Source organism: Cydia pomonella, chromosome 16 (genome assembly GCF_033807575.1).
Source record: "Cydia pomonella isolate Wapato2018A chromosome 16, ilCydPomo1, whole genome shotgun sequence".
Classification (NCBI taxonomy): Eukaryota; Metazoa; Arthropoda; class Insecta; order Lepidoptera; family Tortricidae; genus Cydia; species Cydia pomonella.
The window spans coordinates 20640384-20663491 of NC_084718.1; the positions used below are offsets into that span (position 1 = coordinate 20640384).

Genomic DNA, 23108 nt, shown 5'->3' on the forward strand with positions numbered 1-23108 from the left:
TATGTATGTTATTGATATTTTTCTAGAATTATTATTGTTTGAGTGAGTTACTTATTCGAAAATCCAGACTTTACTTTATTTTATTTATTCATACAAGGAATTCCAACAGCTATAAAAGATACATTAAACTTTTTAGATAATAATACAGAGCCAATTACAGGAACTCGCAAATAGAAACTGTATATATAATTACAAGGGATTATATAATTATAAGGAAGGGCCCTTATTCGACATGCTAAAAGTGACGTTTCGTGTTGATTTCCATTTGATGTGAGAAATATTGTGACTTGTCGAATTGCTATTATCACCACCTGTCAGTGAACAATATCCACACTAGAGGCGGGGCGTTGTACCGGAATAGTTTTTGGAACAGGTTATTAGTAATAGACTACTTTTAGCTTGTCGAGTATTTAAAAGTACGGACTTTGATTTCTGAAATAAAACAAATATGAAACTTTTATCACCTCGTACCTCCATTCTTACCGTTACTTTAGGTAAAATAAAATTTTGTTAACAGATGGTCGTCTGGGTGTCTGTTGTATCTAAAAATAATGTAATAATATATAACAAAAATATGACAATAGATTCATAGCCTTCACTCAAAACGTCACCATATTTCCGACCCTTACCGAAATAATAAGTCGATATTTGTATAAATAATCCTTATTTGTAAGACGCCTAAGCACGGCAAATACGTAAACTGCCTATTGGGGGTCATACTCGTAAAACTGGTATTTTAGACGTACTTTTGGTACGAGTAACAGAGACGTACTTTTGGTACGCAGTCCCAGCTCTAGTCAGGATTCTAGTTGTCAAATATAAGCGTGTCGAATACGTATTAGTTAACTGTCAAATGAAATTAGATCAACGGTAGACTTTTTTGTCGATGGGTATGGCTGCCATGTTTGGATTTATGACATTTAAAAGGGGATCCTAAGGCAGAGAGTAGTTTTACCTGTACGATTTTGATTCTTCTACTGGACGCAAGATGGAGTTAGCTGCCAAATTCCGATCAGGCTGACGCAACTAGGAAGAAAAAAGTTTTGTATGGAATTTGTTTCGCAAATCATTGCCAACGAAGAAAAAGAAAACGTCAGTGCTATTTATTCTGTCAAGTTTACATCAAGTCTACTGTCAGCCTAATTGCTTTGTTTGTTTTGAAGGCTTCAATGTTTTGTTCGGGTATTTCGTGTAATTTCTTTATTATTTAGTGCAAAAATCGAAAATAGTCAACCGTGATCAGAGTAAAGAGCGAGTTTGTTACAATGCCAGCGAGAAAACGGTTTACTAAGTGTGAAATATGTGGCAAGCGAGCCACTCGAGAAAATCACGAAAAAAGGGATTTTATGGCGAAATTTCCCTTGGATGAAGACTGGTAAGTATTGCTTTAGATACTTTTGACCTTATTTTGGGTCAGCAGGCTATAAACACATCGAAAATTAGATATTTTACATTATTTTTCGTTGTGAACTAGGGATGTACTATAAGTATCGATAACTGTAGTTTTATTTGTATGTAACCTGTAAATCTATGAAATGTACCCGGCTGGTTACATAATACCTAGGGATGTACTAAAGGAAAGAAAACACAAGAGTTCACTTGATAGTCGTTTTATTTCTTCTTTCAAAACTCCTACATACCCTAAAAATTCAACTTCTAGCTCAGACTGCTAACGGTAGAGCTGTTGGTTCATTCATATCTGTATTCTTACACTATAGGATAAATCACCAACAAACTAGTTGTTTAATTAAATTTTATTCTGGTAATTATTATATGAAAAGTTACACCTAAGCATTAAATTTGGCGAGCAACACTGTCCATCAGACCTCAGTAAACCTTGATTATGATATTAAAATTATTCATTATAAATGTGACAAAAGCAAAAGGTTACCGATCTATGACAATGACAAAACTTGTTCTACAAGTAACTATGAGCTTCTTAAGGGCTACCTAAGGGTTTTCTAAGGGTTTCAAAAGGATTTCCTAAGGTTTTCAAAGGTTTTCAAAGGGCCAACACATACCTGCTGCCACAGACGATGTTTATTCCTCCGAATTAACTCCTCTGCATTCCGCCTGACGAACAAGACAGACGACAGAAAAAGTCTGCTGCAGTCAAAATTAGTATTTGGGTTGGAACTCGTAACAATGGCCGTGAAGGCGTCCCGAACTGGACGAAGAGAAGACCCGTCTCTTACATCAGCCTGCCACGCTCAAGGGCACGCTCCTCTTTCCTCAGCAACTTGGCAAAGGAAAGCAACATTTGCCTCGACCTATTAAAATCTGGAAAGAATAAATTACTTAGTCTTCCGAATTTGGATTAAGCTGTTTTGCAATGAAAACACTTTGTGGGAATTGCTTACCCAGAAACCAAAATCTGAATCTCCGGAACTATATACTCGTATAGCGACAATAAATTTCCACGCTGAGTTTTATAAATATCTATTTTAATTTTTGTAACAATCAGTATTCTGACACAAACCAATGCCGTCTTTTCTTCTCCTTCTTATTTTCCCTACATTTCAAATTTAGTGCTCTTTTCAGCCAGAACTGTGTGTTGTCAGTCAAATTGTGCTACCTTTTAAAACATGTAGGTTTCATTACCTAACGACACAATATCCAGAAAGAAATGCTGAAATACAACTATTTATATTTGTAACTAAACTAATTAAATTAAATCATGTTTCATATTTCTAAAAAAAAAATACAACACTAAGAGAAATAAAAAGAAACAACGAAGTTACGCTAACACCACTAGATGGCGCTATGTGACAGTGTAAATAATTAAATTAAATATGTGAAATTTCCTTAGAACTAGCATGCAATATGACCATAATTAATTCGTTGAAGATTAATAATGCATAAATTATCTATTACTTATGCATTAATGGTCATTAGTTAACATATTTTTTTTATCTAGTGATTATTTAATATCTTAACCTAAAATGTAAGAAAATTAATCTCTGTTTTTATGATAAATAAAGAAATATTATAGGACATTATTACACAGACTGACTTAGTACTAAAGTATGAATGGCATGTGTTGTGGGTACTTAGACACCGATATATATATATACCCACAACACATGCCATTCATACTTTAGTACTAAGTCAGTTTGTGCAATAATGTATATATATATATATATGTAATAATAATAATAAAATAATAAAAGCCTTTTATTACCCAACTATAAATGTTACAAATATATTATAGAGTTAACACATTTTTTATTTTATTTACAATACAAAAAAGAAATTAAAACTAAGTTTCATTATGTGGGTTTGTCCATTTTTGGACGTAGGCCTCCTCCATGTTACACCATAGCTTTCTGTCGGCGGCCAGACTGGCCCAGGCTATTCCTGCCTGCTCGGTTATGTCGTCTCGCCAGCGGCGGAGCGGATGACCTTGCCCTCGCCCGCCATCTGGTGGGTCGCCCGCCATCTGGTATATATATGTACATAGACCTAATTTATAAGTATTTATAAATACATAGAAAATACCCATGTCTCAGGAACAAATATTCATGCTCATCACACTAATAAATGCCCGTTCCAGGATTTGAACCTGGGACCATCGGCTTCATAGGTAGGGTCGCTGCCAACAAGGCCAGACCCGTTCTCATGATTAACAGACATATAAATACATAAAAAGTTAAAGCATTGATAAAGGGTTGTTGATAACTGGATGCCGAAAAACATGATTTATAGATGCATATTAGCGCGAAATAATCAGTTGATCATCTCATTAGCAAACACATGGAATATAAACTGTAGATAAAGTCATGTTTTTCCAAGGCTGTATGATTTCAGATGCAGGCAGTGGGCCAAATTTGTTGGGAACGAAGACCTGATACATCTTCCCATAGAAAAGTTACATTTATTCAAACATGTATGTGCACATCATTATGAAAATCAAGCATTTAATAAAATAAAAAAACACGACTTAAAAACTGTATTAAAATAATTCGGGTCCACATTAAGCCCGACCAGATAGTAGTCCAATTAAGAACTATCCACTATATAACATACAACTTAAATGTGGACTCGATGCTAACCTGATTTCGAGTACAAAATTTGTAGACAGGAGCCTATGATTCAACCCTCCCCATTTTATCGATATCGATAAGAATCGTAAGCGTGTAGCGTACTACACTATTTAAATCGCTTATGTTGGTACTATGGTTCTTTGACAGTTCTTTGTCGTACATTTTGGTAATGATTTGCGAAACAAACTGATTCCACTCGCTAGTATGGAAGTCCCGTCTCTTAAAACGTAGTGATTATATGCTCTTTGACAATGACATGCAGTTGCGTCGATGTAGATCTATCATAAAAACGTACATGTGACGCATGTGACAATTGTCCAGGATGAAAGAAATATCTTGACAATTAACATAAAGCAATACAATACCACAAAATGTCAACAAGAAAACAGATTTATTTTAAAAATACAAATCATATACAAAGCTTCATTTTAAAACCAATGGTCGTGGGTTCTAATCCCGGCTCTTAACAATGTGCATCTTGTAACATGTACTGATTGCTTTTCAGTAAAGTAAAATATATTATCATGAGGAAGATGGAGTAGCCCCAATAAGGTATATTTTCCCCTCTCGGTTAGAAGGTCAGATAGTAGTGAGACAGGGAGATATAGTGAAGAATGCGGAAAAACAAGCATTTATTGTGTTGTTAGGCTAGTTCTTTTTTTCAAAATTTGAAAACGAACGCAACAGCATGCTCAAAGCTCCCTGTGAGTCAGAATCTGTTAAATTCAGGCTTAAGACGAAACAGGAGCTGAGCCCGTACACAAATTTGAGATTTTTAGGTAAAAGGTAAAAAATATCGCCGTCGCGCTGACGAGTGTGGCACCCCGTACCTAGCTAGAGACTATCCCTTGTGTGTGTACCAACAAACCAAATTTTAGACAAATATGATACGTCTTCTTCTTCTTTGTCGTTGTACTCTTTGCAGAGCGTCGTGGTTAACTGCTAATATCAGGCGCAGATGTTGCTTGCCGCACGATTTCTCGCCATTTTTCGCGGTTGGGGGCCATTCTGGCAAATGCGTTCAGGGGACCCTTCATGGCAGATTTGATTTGGTCAGTCCATCGCATAGGTGGCCTTTTGCGCGGTCTTTTTCCGTTTGCTCTACCCTGCACCACTAGACGCTCTATGGAGTCGTTGTTCCTCCTCGAGACGTGACCGAAAAAACTGAGTATGCGGGTCTTTACGAGAGTCGAAAGGCGCTGCTTGATACGGAGTTCTTTAAGGATGGAGACATTAGTCCGAAACTCGGTCCAGGATATCCCCAGCATTTTCCTCCAGCACCATATTTCTAGGACGTCTATCGTCTTCTCCTCTGTCTTTCGGATAGTCCAGGTCTCCGCAGCGTATTAGAATATAGGAAAAACGAGGGCCCGTACAAGCCGAACCTTCGTGGTGTTTGTGACGTTTCGGTGATACGTAGCCTATACGTAAAAACTAGCCAAGACAAATCCTTTATAATTTCAGGATTTTCTACACAGCACAGAACATGGCACCCATATAGATCTCAATTCCGTTGTCGGCGAGTCAACAACGACACATATTCTTAATATTGAACTTAATTGGCTCTCATTTCACATTTATGTTTTAAATTAATTATAGGCATAGACATACCATATCCTATTGTAAGTACAAAGTTTCAGAGCAATCTAGCAAGTCATTTTAAAATGAGAGCGTAACTACATTCGTATGGAGAACCGAATTTGCTGCGGACGCACAATGTAGCATAATCGGATTAGGACCAACCTCGAAATCTCTGTAACAGTCATGAAATTTATTATGTATATAAATTAAAGGCCCCTTTTTCATGCCCAAACCATTTAACATTTGGGGACCTCGAGGAATCCGAGCCATCTTGGAAAATGTGTACCATCAACACAACAGTCAACATTAAAACTTATTAAATTCTACACAAAAAAGTCCTCGATATCTTTGCAGAACAATACATCTTGTTATAGAGAATACTTGCTGAATCTAAGTTTAACGCTTATACACTTCCAGGGGACATTCTCTTAAAAGGAAACTCGGAGGAATATGAATTCTATTTTTAACTATACATTTGTACGTGGTCTACCCCAATATTAACATTTTATTCTACTGTGACTAAACCAGAAAGAAGGGTTATGGGTGTAAGTACTGATGATTCAGTACACCCAGTAGCTAGGTATTAGGATACTGGACGGATTTTTTTAAATGACGTATCGTTAGATTCCTCTTGCCATTCACAACCTACTTTTACTTGTTCTATTAAAGAAAAATCAATACAGCTGCCTTGAGAGGACTCCGAATATTAAATCATATTTTTTCTTCTAGCGCCTAAACTATTGATCGGAGTACAGTAAAACAGACATCAGTAGATCCACAGTTAGTATACAAGTGTTATGCAATACAAAGTTACTAAAATTAACGGAAGAAAAAGGTTTAGGGCTAAATAATACGTCATTTAAAAAATCCGTCCAGTATCCTAAGCTACAGGGTGTCCTGAATCCTCAGTACTTATACCCATAACCCTACTTTCTGGTTAAGTTGCAGTCAAGTAAAATATTGATATTGGGGTAGATTATGTACAAATGTATAGTTAAAAGTGGAATTTTTATTCTTCCAAGTTTCCTATTAAGAGAATATCCCATGAAAGGGTATAAGGGCTAAATCTGGGTTTAGCAAGTATTTTTTAAAGCAAGATCATTTTTTTTCGCAAAGATGTCTAAAACTATTTTATGTAGAATTTTATAAGCTTGAATGTTGCCTTACACGATTATTGAATAAAGAACGTAGATTTAGAGTAAAACGCGAATTTCTCCTGGATGGTCCACATTTTCCAAGATGGCTGCGGTTCCTCGAGGTCCCCAAATGTCAAATGGTGTGGGCATGAAAAAGGGGCCTTTAAGGGGCGTATATACATACCAAATTTCATGACTGTTCAGACATTTCGAGTTTGGTCCTAATCCGACTGTGCTAATGCCACTATGTACGTAAACTGTAACTGTACTGCGGACTCAACCTTCACGTTATAATTTTTTAAGTATTAACGTTGACATAGTAACGAAAATAATAAACACGTCAATTGAAGTAAACAATATTATTATATGCAAGAAAATTTTGCAAAATAGGTACATTAATGATTAATATGTAAAACACCATTAATTATTGAATTAAAATTATGATTTTGTGTTAAAAAATATGAGACCAATTATACAGCCCGATTACACGGGCTACATATTAAAAATGATTATCATGGAAACAGTAAATATACACAGGTGAACAAAGTTATAGTAAAATAAGTGCATAATTTCAGAGCTTGCCTGGCCCACCTGTACCACCTACCATGACCACGGCCGTCTCCTACTATTATTTTTTTCTAATACCTATGGCCTTACTAGCGAATAGTATTCCATGTTCTTGATCCAGAATTTAAACCCTTAACTACATATTTGTGGCACTTGGGGTTGAATTTGAAACTCTAGGGCACTAGCGTGGCTCTATGAGAGCGCCTTATATAGGCTTCTGGTGACCAGAGGATCAGCATTGTTAACCAGCGCGGAAATGCACCCAGCCTTCTGGGCACCCTACCGAGCGACCAGAATATAGGGCAAATATTTTATGTATACGTTTTTGACTTAAGTGTTTTTATCATGTTTTATATTTAAACTTACAGATGTCGAACTACCAGCAAAGTTTTTGAAGAGGTGTAGTTTTTATATTTCCTGGTACCAAACTGATACAGTAAATTGGAACATCAGTAAATAATCTACACCGAAGACAATGAATTATAGTCACATAATACTTTAATGTTTTATTTTATTAAAGAAATCGGTAAAAAAATGTGTTAACTGAAAAAGAAAAATTTTATTTTATTTGTAGTTGAATAACAAAATATGTATTTAATCTCCTTTTAACATAGGAATTCTCTTTGTGTAGGTACATATAAATAATAGGTACTTAGGTCTTGGTAAGTAATATAGACAGTACAGTAGGTCTTATCTTAATAATTTTAGATCTCATACATGCGTTCCGATATATCGGATGGCGACTGTACATACAATGGGGTCGCGTATACGAGTACAAAGAGCATTAAAATAGTTGTTGATAGACCAAGTGAGCGAGGTACTATGATACCTATCTTTATATCAATTTTATGCATTATGTAATAGCGCAATACAGAATTTTTTTTTTGACAAATGTAGTATTATTTTTATAGTAATAAAGGTTATTCATGAACCATCTCGTAATTTAAAAAAAACGGACTTTATCTCTAAATCATATGCCATATTTACAGATGTGTTAGGTTACAACTTGGTTCGTGAATGTGGTTTAGAAGCAACTTGAGACTGGGTGCGGAGTAAATTGCATCAATTTTTTTTACAATTTTGAGCGTTTATAGGACAATATGTGGAGCGAGCATTATTCGACGTGTAGGTGTGGGTTCAACAAAAAGATCGCATGTCAATAGTTCTTTACTGTCGTTAAAATTCAATTAATAATCGCCTTTATCGACCATCAACTGTGTGGTCACTTTTTAATTGATTGACGTTGTCAGGTACAGTTTCACTACTCGCCGCCGCATTGTTCATAGCGCATTACTTATCCTATCGAATACAAGATGTCGCTGATTCCTGTAAACTTATGTTTAAAAAAAAAGATGCTTTACTCTATGCCATATATTGTAGGAAAGGAAGGGTATTCCCTGTCGTACGTCAAAAAATCCAAGATGGTGCCCAAGCCCATGGACAATAAAGTCTAGCAATAAAATCAACACTTGTCAAAATTTGACATTAGCAATCCACAGTCAGGTGACAATCAAATCAAACCGAACCACTTCGAGTTCAGAGCCATTTCAAACTATATAGTAGTAATAAACAAAGTTGATTTTTGTTTGATTATTTTTTCTATGAATGAGTTTTGATTGTTCCAAATGATAATATCCACAGTTGATAGAATCAACACTTGATACAATCAACATGCGATAGAATCAAGTGTTGATTTGATGTGGACGCGAAATTTGACAGTTGTGCATCTCGAATAAGGCCCCAGGTAATCATTAAAGTTTGTAGGTAGGTATCTTTGAATTTCATCCATTGACATGGATGCCAGAAGAGCAATCACAATATTCGTGACTTCGATTGTCACGCGCAGCGCCGAAATTGCCATAGCCAAAGATATAATGATACTCCATATTACCTATTGACAAAACTTTTTTTGTAAATCGAGCGTGATTCCATTGAATTACTTATTACAAAAACACTGCCGTAAAAACGTCAGAGAAGTTATAGTGTTACCATTAGGTCAACTTACATTAGAACGAACACAAATCTGTTATGAGTGTTATTACCAGTTTCATGTTCTAACTTTTTCATTTGTGCTCAAGAGTTTTAAAGAATATTGACAAAATGTTTACCCGCCCGACCAGATAATGTTTTGTTTTTGTCACAAAATATAAAAGTCACAACGAAAAAAGTAGGTTAGGAAGTTCCAGCAACAACTGACTTTAGCGACTGGATACTAGAAGAAAAGACTTACCACTGCAAGTGGTCAAACATTCTTCGGCTTACCAGGCAGTTACCTAGCTACTCTATTCAACAGATGCCATCCGAATGAATGAAGTCAGTCGCTAAATTAACTTTGTCAAAAAGTGTCTCAAAACTTATTTGTTGAAGAAGTGCTTCTATTAATTTAGAGAAATGGACATAGACTTTGGAGATATTAATTTTATTAGTGAAATGTGTTATTATGTAAGATAGTTGTACTTAGCCCTTTAAATTTGAATTGTTGTTTATAAAACTGTAATTGTGATATAATATAAAATTCAAACGCAATGTATTTGTTCTATAAATAAATGACTATGACTAAAGCTTATTTTTGACCCATTTTGGGGTTTAGATTTCGCTTTTAGACACTGATTGACTGATGTGATTGTAGGTTCCGCTTCTGGGTGTTCGGCACGTGGCGCGACGTGGTGGTGGACGACCGGCTGCCGTGCCGCGGCGCCGCGCCGCGCCTGCTGTCGTCCACGGCGCGGCAAGGCGACTTCACGCTGCCGCTTCTGGAGAAGGCTTACGCCAAGTAAGTATAGATACATTGTAGGCATATATTATCACCTTTACTGATTTCTTTAATGTCTTGGTCTCAGATAAACTCCTTACAAGGCGTACATTCACATGTGAATACGGCAACATTATATATAGGTAGGACATATAACGTAATGCTGTTCTCATAGACTGTAGAAAACGCCAAGGCAATGAAAAACTTAAAACAGCTAGTTTTACTTTTGGAGAAGCATTTTCCGATTATTGTCGGGCTCTCCTCAACTCTCAACTAGATTCAATGGCGTCGTTATAGGTTACTTAAGCGTTTGTCGAATCTAACAAACCGCTGATATTAATCATTTGTCCCTGTCCATCATTTTAACATTTCTGTTTGTTAGAAAGATGCAAAATTTAACAGAGGTTTGTAAGAGGTGGTTAAATTTTAAGAATAAATGGGTAAGGACTTAGTATGGTTTTGTCTGGCAGGCTATATGGGTCGTACGCAGCGATGCGCGCAGCGGGCGCGGCGGCCGAGGGCACCGCGCGAGCCCTGCAAGAACTGACCGGAGGGATAGTCCAATCGTTCTCCCTGCAGCGGCAGCCGCAGCCGCTGACGCTGCAGGTGCTGCACTCGGCAGCGCCGCGTTCCACCATCATCGTCGCTAGTCCTAGCGTGAGTACTTATTATGTATAGACTTACCTATAGCAAGCCGAAAGCAAAATTAGATGTCCTCCTCCTCTCCTTGCCTTATTGATATTTACCTCGTAATATTTATTGCAAAAATATAATATGTACTTATTCTTCATCTTAGCCAAGCAGAAGGGATTTTCTGCATTGAAGTAGCCAAGCATTTTCCGCATTGAAGTACCCAATTTGCATGATGTATCTCGGGTACCGTAACTATATTACCTATCACATTTCGTTGTGTATCCAGGAGAAGGAGTCAACATGGCGCCGGCGCTCTGGGCTGGCGTCGGGGCAGGCGTACGTGGTGACGGGGCTGGCGCGCGTGCGCGGCGGCGCGGCGCTGGTGCGCGTGCGCGGGCGCGGCGCGTGGCGCGGCGCCTGGGCGCGGGGGAGCGCGGAGTGGCGCGCGCTGACGGACGTGGACAGGGATGCGTTGGACGCTAGGGCGCTGCATCCTGACGAGTTCTGGTGAGGAACCTTATGTGTAGTGTATGGGGGAAGCGTGAGCTCTTTATCCCAAAGAGTTTTGGTAAGGAACCATCTTTATGTGACATAGTAGACTAGAGGGCATTGAAAGATGTGGATGGAGACGCGTTGAATACAAGAATTCTGTTGAAGAACCATCAGTACGTTGCAGTGTGGAGTGGGGGGCGTTGACGGATGTGGACAGGGACGCGTTGGATGCAAGGGCGTTGCACTCCGAGTTCTGGTAAGGAACTATTTGTAGCTGAAACAAGTTACCACAGAAGTAAGGGGTTTTGACAGGTGGACAAAAACGGTCTGGAAACATGAAGCACTTCGTCCCGTTGAGTTCTGGTGAGGAACTATTTATGTGTAGTGCAGGGGAATGTCGGCGAGGTGAACTTTACCGACTATTATGGACAAAGACGAGTAGGATGCGGTCGCTTCATCCTGACGAGTTTTGGTAAGGAACTTGTAGGTGAAATATGAAACAAAACAGAGTAGGAGCATCGACAGATAGGTACCGAGAAGCGGGCTGAAAACGGCATTTCTTCATCCCGTCAGCATGATAGGCAACCATGTATAAGTCGCTATAGGGCTGACTCTTAGGGATTGCTGACTGACTAGTACATAAGGTTCAAGTGAGAAGCCATCCATGCGAGGACTAGAGCAGTGCATAGCGATGTGGGCAGGAAGGTCATATTATTGTAAAAATGTTATGTTTCTTAAGAATGCGCTCTATGCGCGTGCGTTTCGGCAAATTATAGTAAGAAAACAAACATGTCTGCCTTTTTAAGCCATAACCAGCAAACGAGTGACATTTAAAATATTAGTCTTAACTGTAGTAGATATCACAGGGATTACTGTAGGTACATATGACGCCTTAAAGTCTTAAAAGACGGTGGGTATACCTACAGTAATCCGTGGTAACTCCTTTCACAGTCGTGTTCGTGTACTGTCGTTCTTGAATCACGTAAATGTGGTAAAAATAAAAAGAAACGACTGAGAAAGGCACTCACGTTACCGCGTCGTATCTCGATAATTATCATTTATGTGTATCCGAGTAATGATGAGAATTTACCGAAGGCACTCAGGACAGCGTCATTATAGTGCACCGTCGGCCGCACTGTTGCTGACGTATTGTATACCTTGTTGCTAGGGTATTAAGGTCCATCGATAATCAATTAAGAGTACTGTTAGTAAAATCACATTTTTTTCGTGGACTCGTAAGGCTTGAAGGTTTATTTGGTGGTCGTAATGTCATCTTCAGTCAGGTTCATAAGTTCTGTCACAAAGGTTTTTACTGATAAATAAGTTGTAGGTACATTTTTCTCTTATTATTCACATGTATGGTTTAAAAGCTTAAGTTTAATGGTAAATTACTTACAATATAATTTAACGTAATTTACTGTCTTAGATTTGCATAATTTTATAAAATATTCGAAAACAGACTTAAAAAAAACACCCCAAAAACACGCGCTCTGTTCAATATGATTTAGATCCCTATTTTTTTAACATGGTCGAGTCTTTTATCTTTAAAAAGAATGGAAATGAAAATTTACTAATAACAATAATTACAAGTCGTTTGTTGAGTTAAGTATATTAAACATACATACACAAGGTACGTTTAGTGTTTTTTAAACAGTCTTAATTATTTTAATGACAATTATATGTATTTACAATTGGAAATTCATAATACATTCATTTATACATTTATAATTAATCATTAAACTCGTTTAATTATTTAGAATACTTAGATATATAAAATGCATGTGTATTGGACTGCCAAACTTGCTAACTACTGCATCATGTTTTACCAAACTACTCGACGTATGGCAGTCAAAAATAAGCATGTCACTGAAAAGTACCCTAAGCTGAAGTACAGACTTGTCGGAGAACTAAATGCTGGTGATAAAATAATGTTCTAATATAGTAGGTTTATACAAATAAACAATTATAAATAGTGTATATTTTTTTACTCCCTTTTGTTAAGGATAGGTAATTTTTCCCAATATTGCCGCGTGTTCGCCGCGTCTAACGAGAATCACAATGTAACGAAATATTTAATAAAATCACGATCTAAATTTTAAATTGATAGCATTTAAACAAGCTTTGAAAGCATCAAGCAAGAATCATGGAAACATGATTTTATTACATTTTATCAGCCAAAACCTTTGTGACAGAACTTATGGAGCGACTAAATATGATGAATGGTATAGAATCTAGGCATTAAATCATAAGTTTATCGGGTTTATAGTAAATTTATTTTGTAACCTTTATTTATTTATGATTATGGCGTTTGTTTTAACAAAAGTTTTAAACGTCATAAGAATCTGAGCTTCAAAATATAATTTAAATGTACTTAATAATTCACATATTATAACAAAGACATTACCTATGTTTTCATTAATATATAATCTACTATCTAATTAAATAATATTTAGCTGTTCGCAGTCTAATGTCGCGCTTCCGATGTGTATGAGCCGCGATGTAGTAAAAAATAGATCGATAACTGACCTCCGTACCAGACATATTTAAACCAAACCTGCGGATCTCTGTTTACAAGCATCTGCCGGCGCGGGCGCAGCAAACAGGTTGTTTGTTGTTGTTGTCGCATGCTGCGCCGCGCATGCGCGGGGTGAGCGACCGACGCACTGGGTCAGCCGGCCGGGTCGGGCCGTGCGAACCACACTTGAATACGACTGTTTAGACATGTCATGGGCTATGGATAAATAGGCGAAATACACAGAATTTTAATAAGGTTATTGTATTCCGTGCTGAGACGTAGAGGTTTTAAATACGAGAACAAATTAAAGGGCGTTCAGTTAGAATAAGATGTTGCGGTCACGTTTTGTGTGAACTCACATGTGCTTAACACTCCTACACCAAACGGTTTCAGTTTTGTCCAATAGTTGAATGCAGTGTATACCGTAGGGCCTTTAGTCTTTATTGTGCGATAAAGTTGTACATAGAAACTAATAATATATAAGATTTAAAATGTTTCGCTGACAGTTATACTGTACCTACAATAAAGTGGCTAGTTACATATTTAGGTATATCTAATGGTAGGTAGGTTGAAAATAATATTCGTATCTGGAAACATTTTATTTGATATCGACCAAATGAAAAGACATGTCGCAAGCCCTCGCAGATAACCTTTTTGTCCTTATTCCTTATTTTATTATTATTATTATTTTCTAAAGAGAATAGTAGATTCTAAACTTATATTAGGTTCGCCAAACATTACGTTTAACGGCAAACATTTATATTTGTTAAAAACGGACAAAATGAAACAACAGTTTGCTAAGTTTTATGAATACGGGAGCTAGGGGCCACCCCCACACTAGCGTCTTTTGAGCGTCGGCGTCTACTCGGCGCTAATATGGAAAATGAGGTCGCTACGCAGTTGCGCCAACGTTGCGTCGAGCAGCATCCACAGAATTGACGCTGACGCTCGGGAGACGTTAGTGTGGGGTGTATGAACGTTACGACTTGTTAATGCCACCCCACACTAACGTCTAACGTAGGAAAACATTGTGAAGAAATTCACTTTTTTTTTAACGTTATCCCGTAAATGTGGCAGTCGTTCAAGTCTATGGCTTTTTCCATAGCGCCGATTACATGCCTTATGTGGGGTGGCCTTTAATCGCAATTAAATTAAATGTACACTCTTATAAAAGCAGGAAAGTTCTCACAAACGCAATAGCATTACGTCTACTAACAGGCTGAACTACAACTAGGTTAGTGAACTACATTTGGGACCTTGATGCCTAGGTCGCGTCGGACAGAGGTCAGGCATGAGATTCATGAGTCGATTTACAAATCTGTCACGTCTCGGCACCGATCTGACTCAGACTGCTTCAGTTTCAAATATCTCACTCTTATCTTTTGTTAAAACGTAGTATAGTAAGCAACAAACCCATGGAATATAAATTGGTACGTTATTAGGATGATTTTTATTTCTTGTCGATTTCATTTTCCTGAGACGTGGATGAAATTTGGGTGGCTTGAAAAGTTCCTCATTTTGGGCGGAAATGTATATGAAATCCGAAAAAAAGTATGTAGCCTGCTGTATTGCGAAAATACCATCCCATCAAAAACATTTTCTAGTAAAATGTTGCCAAGACGAAACCATAAGGCTTGCACTGTCAAAAAGTTATCAGAACTCTTGTAGAGCCAAGCTTCTAACTCTACAAGCCCTAACTTCACAAAGTTTACACCTTAGTCAATATAGCTTGGCCGTTTCGCGACCGTCACATGGGCGTAAGGTGAAAAATGTATTCACTATTCATTATTTTTTATCATACCATACTTTTTTTATACGTCGTCGGTGGCAAACATGCAAGTTACATGCGCGTTGCCGACCCTAACACTCCGCACCCTTTTTGTAGTACAAAATAGGGAACTATCTTTTCACCAAATTTAGCCGAAATCTGACGTCAAAAAAGTTCGACAATAAAATAAAAACTGGCCTTAATATGGCGATGACCGCCGCATAAGGGATGACTCACGCTAGATCGGGCAGGGGCCGGGCCGAGGCATCCGAGATCGGTAATCATGACGGCTGGTCGGTGATCTCGTGGTGCTTTCCATAGAACAGGAAGCGCCGGAACCTCCGGCTCGGCCCCGGCCCGGTCTAGCGTGAGTCATCCTTAATACGCGTGAGAGGCTGACTTAACAGGGTACCTGCAATAGTAAATAATAGTAGTAAACTAGTAACCTGTAGTAGTTAGGAAATGGGAGCGCCGCGCCGGCGCATGAGCGCCGCGCCGGTACTTGCGCAAGCGCCGGTTCCCACGCTCTCGATCCGGAGAGAGCCTCGTAGTTCGTTACTGGACTGGCTGTGCTCTTAGTATTGCCTAGTATATAGGTCATTCAGACTTGCTTGTGAATAAATAAATATTCAGATACAATCTCACAGAGATCAGCCCCAAACTAGTCAATGCTTTTTTTTTATACTACGTCGGTGGCAAACAAGCATACGGCCCGCCTGATGGTAAGCAGTTTCCGTAGCCTATGTACGCCTGCAACTCCAGAGGAGTTACATGCGCGTTGCCGACCCTAAACCCCCCACCCCCTCGTTGAGCTCTGGCAACCTTACTCACCGGCAGGAACACAACACTATGAGTAGGGTCTAGTGTTATTTGGCTGCGGTTTTCTGTAAGGTGGAGGTACTTCCCCAGTTGGGCTCTGCTCTAGATCTGGAATAACATCCACTGGCTGTGCCCTACCACACGAAGCGAGATGACATTCACAATGCCCATACCTCTCTTGTGGACGTAGTGTAAGGACGTACCCGGGTCCAAACTTCAATTCCGGGTCAAAAAATATGCTTATACATAAATATTCGCGATGAACACACAAATAAATGCCCTTACCGGGATTCGAACCCAGGACCATCGGCTTCATAGGCCGGGTCACTATTATTAGGTCAGATCAATCGTTAAATAGTTTCATTCCTATAATTAGGTATTTACCTAAAATACGCACCTAGTAAACGTTCGCCGCACAACCGCTGCGATGTCAGGGCCTTCCATTAGTGACTTGCTAGCTGCTAGGTCGTGGGAAAAGTTAGCTGCATGCACTGTTCGCGCACGTCATTGCTCAGCTATGCTGCATTGACATTTTTAGAGTTGCCCTTGTATTTTTGAGGTGCATCCACACTTTCCACACCGCAGTAAACTTTTGTAGAGCAACACTGTGCAATATAAGTATCTGAGTAGGTACCTAAGTTAGGGTCTCTATTGTTTCCCATACAATTTTAAGTCGAAATGTATTGTTTGTCTGCATTTTGACGACCGGTCTGGCCTAGTGGGTAGTGACCCTGCCTATGAAGCTGATGGTCCCGGGTTCAAATCCTGGTAAGAGCATATATTTGTGTGATGAACACGGATATTTGTTTCCGAGTCATGGGTGTTTCCTATGTATTTAAGTATTTATCATTATATATTGATGCAAAATGGTAAGCGAAAGCGAGGCGGCCAGTTTCTCCGCAGAAACCGCTTCAAAGATGTGTTGAAGCGGCATATGAAGAGAGCTCATATAGAACCAACGACATGGGAGAGTCTAGCTGGTGACCGTCCACAGTAGAGGCACATTGTGCAGACGCAGCGCGCAGGTGCGTGAATTTGAAGCCAGGCGACGCACAGAACTTGACGATAAGCGTGACGAGCTAAAGGCCAGACCACCTATGGCCATAACATATAATTACGTCGGAGGGGTGCTGACCTGCAGCGAGTGTGGCCGCACATTCGCTGCTAAGATTGGCTACGTCAGTCACCTGAGAGCGCACCAGCGACACTCTCAGCGGTAGAAAGCAGTTGCTGTGGCCGAAAACGGCTAGGAGACGATGAAAATGATGAATTATATATTATATATATCGCGCGTTGTCTAGGTACCTACAACACAAGCCTTATTGAGCTTACTGTGGGACTTAGTCAATTTGTGTAATAATGTCCTATAATATTTATTTATTTATTTATTTTCGTTAGCCATAATTTGGTTTTTCTCAGAAACGCGTAACTTTTCAGGATTGCCATAAAACAAACCTAACCTAACCTATCTATAGGATAACCTGAGGAAATTCCTGAAAAGTTAACGGTTTCAGAGTTATGAGTAATGATAATATGACTATCATTACATTTTGACTTCAGATCATTATGCGAAAGAGAGGGATCCGACCTAAGTTACCTAATGAATGAATGAGACAATGATAATCTTTATTTTCAGGCAACTATTGGCCCATAGATAAATACCTTATAAACTAGCATACATATTATTATAAATATGTTTAAAAACTAAAAACCGGGCAAGTGCGAGTCGGGCTCGCCCACCGAGGGTTCCGTACTTTTTAGTAAGTAATTGTTGTTATAGCGGCAACAGAAATACTGTCAGGGTTCATGAGATACAGCTTGGTGACCGACGGACAGACAGACAGACGGACGGACAGCGGAGTCCTAGTAATAGTCTCCCGTTTTACCCTTTGGATACGGAACCCTAAAAACGCACAATTATGGCTGCGATGCTGTTTGCAATCCCACAGTGTGAGGTATCGTTTGAAAGGGATTAAATTGTAAATAAAAAAAAGATTATTTATATATAAGGTGTAATAAAATAGTGGGGATCTGTTTGAGGGCATATAGGGACCGTGCGCGTAGGAGGGTCTGCCGTGGTCTGCCATCTTGTGGCCTGAATCGGCAACATAAACACTTCACGCCAGAGCAAGTGCCGCCATCTACCGTTTAGTGCATGTAAGTTTTATTGTGCATGGTAGGTTCTGCCCTCTTGTGGGCTACATTGGATGCACAAACTTTACATTTACACTTCGCGCCAAAAATCTGACGTCTCCTGTACTGCCCGGTCCCAAATCCATCGTGTTAAAAAAAATCTTCTACTTTTTTTTTCCTACTTAGAGCACAATATCGAATATGCACTCAAGTTGCAAATGTACTCTGTGACTGAGAACTTGCATTTTAAATTCGGTGTGTGACATATATGAGTCATGACCTATTTTTTTATGCAACTGTTTGCATTTCAGGATGTCCTTCTCCGACTTCGCTTACGTATTCGCGCGCTTGGAGCTGGTGCACGTTGGACCTGATGACTGGATGCGGGAACCAGCACTCCACGCCAGGAGACCTTGGAGGGCTGTGCTGGCCAGGCGTAGGTGGAGGAGGGGCTTCAACGCAGGCGGGCCGCCTGAAGCTACAGGTAAGCTAACGTTGTATTGAGCGTGACCAAAGTTTGCTGGGTAAGCAAGTTATAAATTAGAAAACAAAACAACGGTTGATATAAAATATTTATTACCCTGGACCAGCCCAATTCATAATAAAAAAAAAATCGTGACAATAACACTCTGTAGCTGAAGTATACCTACTCCTGTGCGCGAAGTGCCAAATAAAAGTGCCTGGTTTCTCATCGACGATGAGTGTAGCACTGCTCGGCTGAGTCAGAAAAGGACCAGAATTGTAGCAACATGCAAGATTAACAATCGCACTCCGAAAGTTATATGCTACTCATTCTACTGCACACCAATTGACACGAACTTGTACATTTCTAGAGACAACAGGCACGAATCCGCAGTTCCACGTGTCAATCCCGGGCTGCGCGGGCGCCGGCAAGTGCCACGTCGTTGTGTCCGTGTTACAGCAGTACTGCCCACGCGGACGGACGAGGCTAAAGGCTGTGGGGTTCGCTCTCTACGAGCTCCCTCCAGGTAAATATAACATAAACTAGTTATATTATGCTTATGCACATACCCGCCCAAGTTATGGCATAATTATGTGGGGAATAAAGTGAAGAACTAATCTAAAATTGCGATGACTTAGAGGGCACAGTTTTGTTGAACATAAAGGTACCAAGTTATCAAAGTACACACACACTTTCTGACAATCAATTGCATAAATGACAATTATTTTATGAACAGAATCGTTTTTATCTCTGAAGCTTGAATTTTTTTGAAACATCTACTTAGTTTTTGACAATATTGACATATATTGACGAAGCATGTTGCAGATGTTTTTATTGCGCGATTTTAGTGCCGAAGCCTGGGTTGTGGATTTCGCCTCTGTCTTGGTGATATAATTGTTATAACATAAAGATCAACTCCTAAATTCCTGTCCTGTTGCCTGCTTCTACATCTAATCAATTGTTTCTTTTCTTGTATCTTTATTACTGAGGTGTGAATAAAGAGCAAAATAAATAAATAAATTAAGATGATAATGTTTCAGGAGGCACCGCGCCGCGATCGCTGGCAGGATTGCGGGCCCTCGACGTGACGCATTGGTCCCGAGCAAGAGAAGTGGCCACGTTCTTCACTCTACCTGCCGGAGAATACCTCCTCGTGCCACATACGAGACGCGCACATACCGAAGCCGCTTTCTTACTGCGGGTTCTTACCGACCAGCACGCCGATATATGGTGCGTACTTGTGTGTTCGTGACCTTCTACATGCTAACCCCAGGGGAATACCTGCTCGTACCACACACGAGTAGTACTGAGTGCTCACACCGAGGCTGCCTTCTTGGTGCGTGTGCTGACTAACCAGCACGCTGATATATGGTGCGTACACCTCCGACAATTTTCCTTATTACGCTTCCAGCGCACCCTTTTGTTGTTTTAACCATAAACCACAAAGTCCGCTTTGTAATGCCTGTTCGAAGTTGTTCTCTTAAGTTAACTACCTAAAGTTTTTTTTTAAACCTTTGTAGATTGTATTGCAAATTAGATAAGGATCCCCCGAAGAGAATCTTATTTAAAATACTCTCATAATTAAGAAGCCAAGCATGTGATTGTTGCAGGGAAGTGAACGAGGACAATTTGATAGTGCGAAGCATCAGTTCCGAGTTCCCCGACGAACGGCAGCCGCTACCTGTGAGTACCAATTCTAAGCTTAACGAAGCATTGTAAACTGCCTTTAGGCGGAGTTGGTCACTTACTTAAGAGTTCACTTTCGAGTTAGGTCACGTTCTGAGGATGTCTCTTTCGATATAGGCCACTTTCTGAGAACGCCAGTTTCCGAGGACGTCACTTTCTGAGTTCGTCACTGTTTTTAATATAGTAAAATTTAACCGTATACTTGCACGAACAATGGAAACCGTAACCAGATTAGCTGTACGCTGTACGACATAGGGTCGCTTTTATGTCCGATATATAGGGTGTTTTTCAAGTGCACATTGAAGGGAAATCCATCATAATATGCCAAATCTGAGGTTAAAATGTAAAAAACGGTCGCTATCCAGAATTTATGCTTTTCTGGTCTGACAATTATTAAAATGGATATTCAGGATTCAAGAGGCTCCCTATTAGGTGACAGAAAGTGACGTCCTCAGAAAGTGGCGTTCTCAGAAAGTGACCCACTACGTCTTAAGGGTAAACTTAATTGTTACATATTAAAGTGTATTTAATCTTCCTAAGCGTACCGTTTTAGGTATCTAATAAGTTATTTAAATGATTGAATCTGTTTATATGGAAGTGTTTTATTGAATCGTATTTTGGTTTTTATAGCCGGAGTTGCGAGCGACGCTTGTCAAGCTGTTCGGCAAGGAGGAGGTGGAAGAGGTAAGTTAATATAAGAAATATGCAGCATATCTGTTAAGTTATCTCAAACTAAAAAATAATGCAGGCTATCCCCGCATAATGTACACCTAGCCGCAAAATTAGATGGCCAATTGGCCATTTTAATAATGAATTCATTCATAATATGTCTATGGAATTGGAATTGAAATTATGGAATATGTCTCTGTAAATTAAACCTTGATGAATCGGGTACTTCGTATGGGAGTCGTGTAAGTAATTGGGAGAGAACAGGAGCCCGCGTTGTTCGAGTCGATTGATTAGCAACTAGCAACTGTTGGCGCAGGTGGACGCGGAAGCACTGCGCGCGGCGCTGCGGCGCGGCGGGGCGGGCGCGGCGCCGCGCGCGCTGTGCCGCGCGCTGGTGGCGCTGCGCGACGCGCGCGTGGCGGGGCGCATGCGCGCGGCCGACGTGCCCGCGCTGGCGCGCCTGCTGGCGCTGTGGCGCGGCGTGTGGGCGCGCCACGCGCGCTGCGGCGCCGCCTCCGCCTACCGCGCCCGGGACATGCTGCGCCAGGCCGGCGTGCACGCCAGCAACAAGGTCACTATACTACCACGAAACCATTTTGTCAGTAGAATTCGCCCGACTTTTGTGCTGTGAGGCACCAACAGGATCCGTATGTATTAACTATACTACAATGCTTATAAATAAAGAAAAAAATAGAAGACAAAGAAGGAGATAAGAAAAGAAGAAGGAAGGAGTATTCGCTGTCAACGGGTAAGTCTCGGCAGCTCAGTTGGCAGAGCGGTGGGCTGGTATCCCAGAGTCGCGAATTCGAGTCTCGCCCGAGATAGTGAGTTTTTCCTTGATTTCTAACCAATTCTCTAAATCATTGCTGAAAATTATTTTGCCGAATGTCATTTCGCAACCAATTATTCACATTTTGCCGAATGACAACAAATACAATAATTCATATTGATTCCCAACCTAACAGTTACTCGCAGCAACTGTATGTTTGGACTACAACTTAAAAAGACACTTTTAAATAATGTCTTCATAAGTCTAATACAATACATAAAAATGCAAACAGATGCAAAAAAAGTGAGGTCTGGACGCTGTTCAACCAGCACGCTCCTCCTCTTAAAAATATATCATTAATATTTAGTATATTCCCCAGGTGTTGGAAGGCTGCGTGGTCCGCTTCGCCCCCAAGGCGCAGCTGGCGGCCGACGCGTTCTTACTGGCGCTTGCTAGAATTCACCTCGCGCACGGTGCGTATAACTCTCCTGTTTGTAACCGATAATTGATCATATTAGCAATCCAGTGCTTCAAGAAATGTATCTTTTACTTTCAGAACGTTACCGCCTCCTCGACACGAAGTTGAAGTCCAATCCTCTCTCGTTGGAAGAGGTTCGTATACCTAACAATATTAAAAATTATTGAAAAAAAAAAACTACAACTATACCTAATAATATTAACTTATTCTTAACCTAAAATAACCATCCTGCATCGTACCTGGCTCAGAGGTCCCCACAATGCCTGCAGCATTCCCAGCTCTCCCGTAAACGCTGGCCTATTTCCCTAATAAGGCGGCGGGATTCCCCGCCCCATGGCCCCACCGTCTCCAATGCTAACGGCACTAAATCATACGCCGATGCCAGCAGATACATTGTTTCAACGTCGATAATTTGTTTTACTGAACGTTTATTACATCCATTGTGACAAGGAAGAGTAAAAAAAGTATTATGAATAAAAAATTAGTACTTATATTAAGAAAAAACCGGGCAAGTGCAAGTCGGACTCGCCCACCGAGGGTTCCGTACTTTTTAGTATTTGTTGTTATAGCGGCAACAGAAATACATCATCTGTGAAAATTTCAA

General features: G+C 39.8%; 1 protein-coding gene across 4 annotated transcripts in view; it reads left to right on the forward strand.

The window, feature by feature from the left end:
* The window catches only part of LOC133526192 (calpain-A-like), a 76651-nt gene that overhangs the window by 51700 nt on the left and 1843 nt on the right, over positions 1-23108 (forward strand). For 3 of the 4 annotated variants that reach the window (XM_061862700.1, XM_061862699.1, XM_061862702.1), the window contains 11 exons: positions 9957-10100; positions 10550-10736; positions 10999-11219; positions 18751-18923; positions 19273-19428; positions 19928-20132; positions 20513-20585; positions 21219-21272; positions 21574-21828; positions 22406-22499; positions 22583-22638. In XM_061862700.1, the coding sequence (XP_061718684.1) occupies positions 9957-10100; positions 10550-10736; positions 10999-11219; positions 18751-18923; positions 19273-19428; positions 19928-20132; positions 20513-20585; positions 21219-21272; positions 21574-21828; positions 22406-22499; positions 22583-22638 (1618 nt within the window). The remainder of the gene's footprint in view (positions 1-9956; positions 10101-10549; positions 10737-10998; positions 11220-18750; positions 18924-19272; positions 19429-19927; positions 20133-20512; positions 20586-21218; positions 21273-21573; positions 21829-22405; positions 22500-22582; positions 22639-23108) is intronic. The other variant, XM_061862701.1, reaches the window with a different exon arrangement.